This window comes from Salvelinus sp. IW2-2015, linkage group LG1, assembly GCF_002910315.2.
Source record: "Salvelinus sp. IW2-2015 linkage group LG1, ASM291031v2, whole genome shotgun sequence".
Taxonomy (NCBI): Eukaryota; Metazoa; Chordata; class Actinopteri; order Salmoniformes; family Salmonidae; genus Salvelinus; species Salvelinus sp. IW2-2015.
This window is the reverse complement of record NC_036838.1, coordinates 23,543,769-23,554,998: the sequence shown is the minus strand read 5'-3', so window position 1 is coordinate 23,554,998 and position 11,230 is coordinate 23,543,769. Positions and strand designations below refer to the sequence as shown.

Sequence of the window (11,230 nt, the reverse complement as noted above, 5' to 3'; positions counted from 1 at the left end):
TGTTTGTGTGTATGTATGCTGCGTGGATATGTATTCCGTGTCTGTTTGTGTGTATGTATGCTGCGTGGATATGTATTCCGTGTCTGTTTGTGTGTGTGTGTGCTGTGTGTATAGAGTATATGCTGTGTGTATACTTGTGTATAGAGTATATGCTGTGTGTATACGTGTGTATAAAGTATATGCTGTGTGTATACGTGTGTATAGAGTATATGCTGTGTGTATACGTGTGTATAGAGTATATGCTGTGTGTATACGTGTGTATAAAGTATACGCTGTGTGTATAAGTGTATTTATGCACCAGGAAGGCACAGAGCATGTAGAAGCTGATGAAGTAGATGTAGGCGAAGCTGGCGCCACAGGTCATCTCCTCCCCAGGGTTGTAGTCTGACTCTGGGTCACACAGCTTTCCCGAAATACACGACAACATGATCTCCTGCCACGCCTCGCCCGTGGCACACCTGGGACAGAAACATGACTCGTCAGATACCTCAGCGTAACCTTCAAGGCAACCTACTCCCAAGCATGTTACGTCATCGACGTATCTCCTCGCCCCGCGCTACACCTGGGACAAAAACGTGACTCGTCACGTCGAATGAGTCAGCATAACCGTAACCTATCCACAACCCATCCATAACCTTTGCACAACCACATCTCCTGATGAAGRCCTAAAGACCAAAATGTTGTTAATAAAGTACATTGATTGCAGATTCTCTTTTACCTTTAGCTGGACATGTTCTAATCGCTACATATCCGACCTACAACGTCTGCGTGAACTCTGACCCTGTAACCCCCCCGACCCCCACAGACCTGAAGAGCAGCAACACGGCCTGAGGGAAGGTCTGGAAGTTGTTGTTCCGGTTGATGTGGGTGCCGTCCACCATGGCTATCTTCCCAAACACCTGAAACAAACAGTATAGATAGACAAGGACAAGGGTTCGTTTTCATACTGCGTGAAGAATAGGGCTGCGTTCAGAAGGGCATGCAATGGAAACCGTTTTTTAAACCTTTTGCAAAAGAAACTGAAAATKAGCGTTTCTTCAATGAACACGTCCAGGTAGTCTCTTCTGAATTCAAGCAGGTTTTTTTTCGCCGTTTGGCACCTTATGAACATGACCCAGGTGTACTGCTGCTCCTTATGAAGAGGTTTAGTGGGGCTGTTGCTGTGAGACTGACTGGAGGATTAAGCTGGTTTGGGGGCGAATGGTTTAGTCGCAAATAGCTGTTTCAGTGACTCACCTGCATGCCAATGACTGCATAGATGAAGAAGAGCATTGCGCGCATTAGCGAAGCGGCCAAAACACATATGGAAGAGCCCTGCGAAGCAGTGAGAGACAGAGAGAGAGAGACAGAGAGAGAGAGGACCAGAAGGCGAAAGCGATGAGAAGAGATAGCGACGAGCAGAAAGGACTGAGGGAGAGAAAGACGAGAGGAGCCAAGAGAGAGGAGCGGAAGAGAGAGAGGAGGAGAGGGATAGATGAGAAGGAGGCAGAGAACGAGACGAGAGAGCAGGAGAGAGAGAGAGACGGAATGAGGGAAGGAGAGAAAAGAGGGAGGCAGAGAAAAGACGAGACGAAGAGAGGGAGGAGAGAGGCGACGAGAGGGATAAGGAGGAGAAAGACGAGGACAGAGGAAAAGAGAGAGAGAAAGGAGAGAGAGCGAGAGGATAGAGGGATAGAAAAGGAGGTTTTCAGGAGAAAAGAAGAAGAGTAGAGAGAGACAGAGAGGACGAGAGAGAGAGAGGAGCGAGTCGAGAGGATATTAGAAAGAGGTCAGAGACGAGAAGATGCGAGAGAATTAAGAGGAGAGAAAATAGGAGAAGAGATAGCAGAGAGAAGAGAAGTTCAGGGAAAGGAGGATTAGAGTCAGTGAACAAGGGACCAGAGTTAGTTCAGTGCATTAACAGCCTGGTAAATGAGTGATGAGTTATCAGGGGCGTGGTCGTCCTCACCTGGAAAGACTTGATGAAGGTCCACAGGAGGGTGCGGATCCCCTCCCCTCTGCTCAGCAGTTTGACCAATCGCATGACTCGGAAGAGGCGGAAGAAGGTGATGGAGATGCGAGCGTTGTCCTCCGTGTTCTGTAGGGGGCGGAGGCAGCGTCAGAGGACCGGAGTGTGTGTGTGTGTGAGTGTGAGTGTGTACACAGGGAACCTGGCTGTGCTTCAATGCCATGGACAAGCACTTAACAGTACTCAGCGTACTACACGCAGGTAGACTTAGTCCAATGGCGATCCTAAAGGTCTACTGAGGCTGAGATGTGAGATACATACGAGCTGATTCAGCGTGCCGCATCTTGACATCGCCTAAAATCTCCCCGTGAACCTGTGACTTTTGAGACAACCGAGGGTTGCTCGAGGGATGGGGACTACGTGACGTAGGTAACATGAACTAATCCTCGCTCAACTGGGACAAGTTAACTACGGAACTCCAGATCAGTCTAGGAATGAGGATTAAAAGAGGCTTTAGAAGTCCCCAGTATATTTCACATTCCTTTAAGTATTCCCGGTAGGGACATCAAGACACTTCCTCTCAAAACCAGGCGAATCCTGGACTTGTGGCATGTAGAAGGGCGTTTTYCCCCCCCAACTCTCTCCTCGGCGACCACCAGCCACTTCACACATCTGTTCTATCACGGAGGAGAGGTTGGGAAAACCCAGTACAACCTGACTGACAGGAGTTTAAAGTGACAGGGTGGGAGTAGTAGTCCCCTTCGCAGGACGGCTGAAGCTGACAGGCATCTGCATCTACGGGGCWGGTCGTGAAGCTCTACCAGGAGCCCTGCTACAGTACAGCCCTACAGGGGAGGAGAGGGACAGGACCGCATGCCGTAGGGAGAGAAAACCTTGCCATAACTCGACTGGACACATCAGCACAAGCATGGTAACCCCCCGGTCCAGAGTCACTGCATGCGGAGTCACAGTGGGAATAACACCCCCCCCACCCCCCCCACCCGAGAGGTCAGCCAGGAGGAGTCAAATGTCATAGCAAAGGTCATGACCCCTACCCCAATGGGTCATCCACGGTTCGCCGCCCCACGCAGGGGCCACATGGCACGGCGGAGAGCATGCGGCGGTGTCAGCGCTACAAACGTGAGGAGGAGCGKAGAGAACCCGCCCTCGCCATGGGGGATGCACACCGCCACGTTTGAGTGATCGACACACTCTCCTTCAAAAAACAACATGCCCAAACGAAAACGGGGATATGAAGAGCAAAAAAAGCCAAAGCAAACTGACTCAAACCAACAGAMAATACAACCAAAAAGAACTGTCAAAACCCCAAACCAAACTGTTCTCAGAATGGAAAGTAAACTTTTTAATTGTATAAATTAAAAAGGCGAGGTTATACAAGAGGCCATGTAGAGGATTAGAGGAGGTTACATAGATAGAAGACAAAAGAAATAAACAAGCAAATCAACATAAACCAATGAAAACCCAGAGAAGAGCGGGCAAGGCCCTGATTGGGGGGGAAGAGCATCTTACCCCCGACTCATCCACCTGAGGAGCCTCCGTTGGCTTTAAAAATCAAAGACCTGTGTTAATGACTCGCACAACGTTATCACAGCGTTATCACAGCGTTATCCCTTACACTTGCACACTTGATCGCAACGTCATCAACATGTTTAAGACATACGCACCCTTACACACTCACACTTAACCACATATACCATCACACTTAAAAAAACGGACGTTGCRTTGGAGACCGACACACAACATTGTCTCGACACTTGAGGCTTATGTAACACTGAAAGACCGGACTCACGCACACCTAAATCACAACCCCTATGTAACATAACGCTAAGGACACAAAGAACAGAATCTCAGCGCGTTAAACGTTTAAGACTGTCAGACAACATACAGTTCGGCTTAACAACTTCTACGTGGTGCTTACGTTGCATTTAAGACCGGCATACAACATGAAGGCAGTGTAACACGTGAGGTAACGTTTAAGACTGAAACACGACTTCATCACTCACTGTGTGATGGTAACATGTGATCTTAGGGGGCGAAAGAAAAGCTTGTGGCTGGACACATGGATCACGTTGGAACAATGTTTATGAAACAACATTTGACTGACGCTGATTCTTATTATGACGCTTATGGGTAGGACGGTTCCAAACGTAACGTTAACCCCGACTATAACAGCGTTGCTATAACGACTGTCACACAACCCATATATAACCCATTCCTATCAGTCAGCAGGTCATACATGCTTCTGTAACTATGGTAACTAATAAACAACCTTTCCTCCACTCATGTAATGTCACTGTTGGCTTTTGGCTTGTCATCAGTATATGATTCAGAACTCATTCAGAATTTGTACTTCAACCTTTCCAGTAGGTCACTTAAGGAATACTGTTTTTGGGACTGTGTTAACATTGGACTAATGAAAAAATGAGCAAAATATCGTTTTTGAGTGGATTTTTCCTTTAAGGCTGAAAATCATCGATCTTATGCTAAATCCGTTTCTCCGTTTCTCCCGCCCACAAATCCACACGAACACGCGGCACACAAATCCACACAAACACACCCYACCGACACACATTTAGTAAAACATCACACACAAAGTTAGTCACATTGTATTAGTCAAAACGCTTTAAAATGCAGCTGTCAACACCTATATGGGAAAACAGTATATTCCTCATCAAAACACCGCTGTGAAAACTGAGAGAACTGTGAGAGAAACTGTGAACCACTGTACGCTTTCAGGGTGTATGACTTCACAGCAACAGTACAGGAACAACACTGAGTGATGTCATCAACAGGGGGACAGTAAGAGTAGAGTAACTCCAGTCAGACACGGCTTCAGGTCATTCATCTCCCGCAGTGGCTCACACTGAACAACAGGAACGTTACGGGGWGCCGGAACGAGCAAAGCGTCACAACACGTGGAATAATAACGCTCTGGGAGGTTCTCTAGGTAATCCTGGCCAACCTGCAGCGTTTGACGGAGCGTGTGTTCGGCATTGCCACCTCGCCGCAGACAAGCCCCGCACATGTACACGCGAGACAAGTTTCGATGATGAGGAGGAGCCGTCAGTGATATCTGTCAGCGTCGCACGCAGCAAAACCCCCCATGCGAGTCAACAGTCAGTGCCCTGCATCAGAGTCGCCGCTAGAGGACGCTCTCACGGTCCAGTGCGGAGAGAGTAAAAGAGATCAAGGGAGAGAGAGAGAGAGAGAAGAGGGGGAGAGGAAAAGGGGATAGAGAGGGGCGAGAGAGGAGAGAGAGAGAGAAGAGGGGGAGAGGAAAAGGGGAGAGAGAGAGGGGCGAGAGAGGAAAGAGAGAGAGAGAGAAGAGGGGGAGAGGAAAAGGGGAGAGAGAGAGGGGCGAGAGAGGAGAGAGAGAGAAGAGGGGGAGAGGAAAAGAGGAGAGAGAGGGGGGAGAGAGGAGGGAGAGAGAGAGAGGGAGGGGGTAGGGAAAGAGGGAGGGAGCAAGAGAAAGAAAGTGAGAGAAGCAGAATAGTTGGAGGAAGAGAGCGGTGAGAGATCAAGTGACAGAGAAGTACAGAGAGAACGAGAGAGAGAGAGAGATATCATGCACCTGACTGAAGGCTACACACCTGGACCTGCTCTACAACATGAGCTCCGTTGGGAGCTTTAAGAGCTTCACTACATGGGAAGACAGAACAGAGGACAGAGAGACAATCACTCACAGAGACACAAACGCACGATCAACAAAGAAGCTCAGACTCAGCTACCGCGTTGATGGAACCACCAGAGATTACAGTCATCAGAACTGCTTATGGCCTGGCTATAAGTGCTCTGTTTCTTCCGTGAGGCTCACACTGATTGTGAATGACTGTTAGTGAAGCCTGATGCTGGCCTCTTTGCCTGTGTTTCTACTTTTGACCCTGGTCGAACTTTGATATTGATTGCGCTGCTTTAATTGTGTTCCTAAGCAGAAGCAGACCTTACTTCTGCTTAGGAAGAACACGCTGCAGAAAGAAATAGAATGTAAAAGTCAATCCAATATTAAATCGCCACTGTCTGTACATTCTATTTCATTCTATTTCTATGTTGCAGCATTGTGCCGGGTGAACAACATGCCCTAGCTGTGCTCTGAGCTCCAGGGCCATTCTGTCTGGAGGGGAAAATAGACAAGGGAGGTGTGGCGAGAGAGAAGAGTCAAACTTCACAAGGGTTCACAAAAGGTTCAGTGAGAGGCGGAGCTGACCGGTGCGGGGCCCATCACCATTTGTGTTCGAGGGAGGTTGAGGGGAGGGGGGGGGACATGGGGGGGGATGCTAGGGGGGGGGGGTAAACACCTGACGACTTTCCCAGCATGCATCAGGAGAGGAGGTACACAGCCCACAGGTGATTGGGTAACAACAATCAGGCCACATACGTGAAAATGGGCAGGCTATAGTATAGCCATGCGTGGACATGAGATCCTAGAACAGAAGTTAAAAGCACTGAAGGATGTCTATCCGTCCTAGTCTGTGAAAGGACAGTGGAGGCAGAATGGCAGCATGCCAAACCAACAAGCCCAATGGGAGTGGAAATGGGCTCAACCACACACACACAACGTCACACACACACACAACACAACACACACACACAACACACACACACACACACACAACACACACAACAAGCACGCATATGTATGTTAAACACCGAAAAACGACACATCGCTAGCTCTCACACAGAGTCATGGCACTAACACATTGATATCCACATAAAAACAGGAAACACAGTCACTGACCACTGACATATGGTGGACTCCAGAAACAGGCACTGAAAGTAGAGCACTAAGAGAGAGAGAGAGAGAGAGAGAAAAAGAGAGAGAGTGCGGTGGAGAGCGAGACAGAGAGAGAGAGAGTGAGAGGAGAGCGAGACAGAAGAAGACAGAGAGAGAGAGAGAGAGAAAAGAGAGAGATTGAGTGAAGAGAGCGAGACAGAAGAGAGGGAGAGAGGGGAGACGAGAGAGAGAGAGAGAGAGCAGAGAGAGGGAAGAGAGCGAGCGAGAGAGAGAGAGAGAGGGAGAGAGCGAGACGAGAGAGAGAGAGCGAGAAGAGAGAGCAGAGAGACGAGAGAGAGAGAGAGAAGAGAGGAGAGAGAGAGAGAGAGAGAGAGAGAGAGAGAGAGAGAGAGAGAGAGAGAGGGAGAGAGGGAGAGTTGAGCAGTGAAGCTCTGCAACACCGCACCTATAATCTACTATGAAAATGTGTGTGAGTGAGAGTGTGTGTATTCATTGACAACGGGTACATGTGACATGCACTGACATACTGTATGTACATTATTGACATTGTGTACAGTATGCACACTGCACGGTGCCGCATGTGACTTAAGAGAGTGTTGCGTTAGTAGAGTTAAGTTAGTCGCGGTCGCTTTTCAACAGAGCACTACCCGACCAGGCTATGCAGAGAACGTTCCGGCAGTAGTCTGCTACGGTAGTTCTAAGTAGTAGTCACCCACCGTTTGACGGTGGGTGACTCAACCAGGCCTAGGTACAGACAGATCCTGAAGCATGGTCGACAGATATCCCTCTAGGTTTTGCCTAATGGTTACATCATCTCAGAACATTTCTTTACAAACGCCATTTTTTTTGGTTTGTTGCCCAAACTGACAAAACGTTCGATGACTCATTTGGAGTTTCGTAATCCATTATCAGTGTGAAGGGATTCGCGAAGACAAAGTTGTTTACGAAACAGATTAACGCGCAAAAAGGGATGAGTTGGATCCTTGCCATACTTGCCTCTACAAGTTTCTATGGAAACAGAACGAACACGAGCTCAAGGGTTAGACGACCAAGCGGATACAACAAGCGACATCGCACGGCTCGTAACCCATCTACAGATCGCCATGGTTACAGCGTGTGGGACACCTCTGTTGGGAAACGTCCGGGTGCACCGAGGCATCGTAACACTCGCTTCAACAATCAAACAATCAAACATGTCACCACGTCGTACCATACCACGCAGTAGGAATGCATTGCACACGACCTGAGTGTCAGAATGAACAGAAGCTGCTGTACAACGGAGGTCAGGGGGTTCATTTTAATAGCGACASTACATGTTTTTACCAGACAGGAGAGTACAAGGCAAGAATTACAAGAAGACTGAAGCCGTACAGAGGAAGCCAATAGAACCACTAGCAGACTGAAAACCAATAGAGTATATATTGCCGAACAGAATATCATTTGAGACACATAAACAGTACATTTCCTAATATAGCGATCTGAATCAGTTTCACGCCAAGTATGAAGTGATGAGCAGCAGCAGTGTAGTACCAACTAGCTAACATAGGGGGCACTGTGGGCCTAATGTAAAATAATATAGAATCCACGAGGGGAGAGGGAGACTGACATGAGGAAGGCGCTGGGATTTACTCTCTCGGTCTAATGTTCACTCGACGTAAATCTAAGCGTCTTCCTCAACCCCAGGACACTCGTAGGAATATTACTGGTGCTACTGGCACTCTGGCTTCATTGTACGGCTTCAGTTTCACAGAAGAGGCAGAAAAGGTAGTACTTACATTCACTTCAGTGATAGCAATATCAACGACGCTACCAACTACAATTAAGGCATCAAACGTGTTCCACGCATCAGTGAAATAGTGCTGTTACGGCAGGCCGCAACACACAAGGGGATGAGAGGGGGGTGAGGAATTTGAGAGAGAGAAAGAGAGAGGAGAGAGAAGAGGAGTACAGTGTGTGGATAGGAGTATGTACGGGAGGCAGCAGGGAGGGCCAGAGAAGGAGAGAAGACAGACAAAGAGAAAAAGAAGCCATCAAGACCTGAATAATCAATACCAGAGAGAGAGTTACCGACAGAGGCCCTTTGGTAGCAGAGGAGCTGAAGTCAGCAGAAACAGCAGCCCATATAACCTAAGACCAGGGGTGTATTCAGTGAGGCGAAACATCCAGAACGTTCCCTTTCCCTTTAGAAAATGTTACATTACAATGAACTCCTCTACCCGACAGACGATCACAGCTGTTCAAGCTGTTCACAGCTGTTCAGACGATCAATGAATTTATACAGTGTTTACAGTCATTACCCAAATTGTTTGGCACCCCTTGGTAAAGATGAGCGTACGGAAAATATGAAAAGAGATCTCTTTGGCGACGAAAGAAGGATGCATAGAAAAGAACCTCATACCTACTGTCAGATATTGTGGTGGATCTTTGATGTTATGGGGATATTTTGCTTCCACTGGTCCTGGGGCCCTTGTTAAGGGCAACGGGAGCATGAACTTTACCAAGTACCAGGACATTTTAGCCAAAAACCTGGTTGCCTCTGCCAGGAGGCTGGATCTTCCAACCAGACAATAACCCGAGGCACACATCAAAATCCACAAAGAAATTGTTAATTGACCACAAAACCTTGCGTTTCAGGCCACGGTATTAGGGCAAAAAGGCCTTATGAGACATGTAATGTATCGTCATAAAGAATTATAAAGATAACATTCGCCTAGGAACTCACTTGGCGAAGGCCACAGGACTGAAAATGAACACATTCAATGTATCTGTTACTAGCAAATGCAGTCGTGGGTGGTGACTCTACAATTCAGCGGAAAAGGCAAGGCAAAGGAAGGATTATGTTGTAGGCGTCGCTTAGTGGGGGCGTTACTCAAAATCTGGACCGCCCATAGGGTCACAGTGACGCTATTGTTTTGAGTAATGACTCGTCAAAAGTTTTGAGTAGTGTTTACAGTTTACAGTGTAGGCGGGGGTTAAGTGGTGAGGTTTAATACGAAAATACTGTATTACCTTAACTAGTACGGAGCTACTGGCGTCATTTCAGTTACTTTCAAACAATATCTGCATGTTAAGTGCATCTACCCCAATGTACGACTGTATTGTCAACGACTGGGTGTAACACAAATGTGATCTATAAATGTTAATGTGTTTGAAAGTTAGGTTGGCCACTTATTAGCGTTTCAGAGACATGCTCTAGTAGGTGACAGTCACACACAGAGAGAGAGAGAGAGAGAAAAGAAAGAAAGAGAGAGAGGAGAGAGAGAGAAGAAAAAGAGAGAGAGAGAGAGAGAGATAGAGAGATAAGAGAGATAGAATATATATATATATAGAGAGAGAGAGAGAGAAGAGATAGAGATATAGAGAGAGAGAGAGAAAAAGAGAGAGAGAGAGAGAGAGAAAAAAGAGAAAGAGTCCTGTCTCTAGGCACTGCAGTACTGCACCACACCAGTCAGTCTCTTACTGGGTCCCGGTCCTTATCCTCAACAACTAATAATAATAAAGGTACTGTACACACAAGAACCAAAGACACCTGCAAACCTAATGGGCCAAATGTGCAGAATGAAACGGCATCTACGTACAGTGGGGAGAACAAGTATTTGATACACTGCCGATTTTTGCAGGTTTTCCTACTTACAAAGCATGTAGAGGTCTGTCATTTTTATCAGTAGGTACACTTCAACTGTGAGAGACGGAATCTAAAACAAAAGTCAGAAAATCACATTGTATGATTTTTAAGTAATTAATTTGCATTTTATTGCATAATAAGTATTTGATCACCTAGCCAACCAGTAAGAATTCCGGCTCTCACAGACCTGTTAGTTTTCTTTAAGAAAGCCCTCCTGTTCTCCACTCATTACCTGTATTAACTGCACCTGTTTGAACTCGTTACCTGTATAAAAGACACCTGTCCACACATCAATCAAACAGACTCCAACCTCTCCAACAATGGCCAAGACCAGAGAGCTGTGTAAGGACATCAGGGATAAATTGTGACCTGTACAAGGCTGGGATGGGCTACAGGACAATAGTCAAGCAGCTTGATGAGAAGGCAACAACTGTTGGCACAATTATTAGAAAATGGAAGAAGTTCAAAGATGACGGTCAATCACCCTCGGTCTGAAGGCTCCATGCAAGATCTCACCTCGTGGGGCATCATGATCATGAGGAATGTGAGGGATCATCCGCAGAACTACACGGCAGGACCTGAAGAGAGCTGGGACCACAGTCTCAAAGAAAACCATTAGTAACACACTACGCCGTCATGGATTAAAATCCTGCAGCGCACGCAAGGTCCCCCTGCTCAAGCCAGCGCATGTCCAGGGCCCGTCTGAAGTTTGCCAATGACCAATCTGGATGTCCAGAAGGAGGAATGGGAAGAAGGTCATGTGGTCTGATGAGACAAAAATAGAGCTTTTTGCTCTAAACTCCACTCGCCGTGTTTGGAGGAATAGAAGGATGAGTACAACCCCAAGAACACCATCCCAACCGTGAAGCATGGAGGTGGAAACATCATTCTTTGGGGATGCCTT

At 47.2% G+C, this 11,230-nt stretch overlaps 1 protein-coding gene across 1 annotated transcript in view; it reads right to left on the bottom strand.

The window, feature by feature from the left end:
• The window catches only part of LOC111962116 (voltage-dependent L-type calcium channel subunit alpha-1D-like), a 128,642-nt gene that overhangs the window by 20,372 nt on the left and 97,040 nt on the right, over positions 1–11,230 (bottom strand). Inside the window, exons 29-33 of the mRNA XM_070442331.1 lie at positions 8,477–8,560; positions 1,949–2,077; positions 1,237–1,314; positions 808–899; positions 225–458 (exon numbers count right to left, since the gene is read on the bottom strand). Coding sequence (XP_070298432.1) covers positions 225–458; positions 808–899; positions 1,237–1,314; positions 1,949–2,077; positions 8,477–8,560 — 617 coding nt within the window. The remainder of the gene's footprint in view (positions 1–224; positions 459–807; positions 900–1,236; positions 1,315–1,948; positions 2,078–8,476; positions 8,561–11,230) is intronic.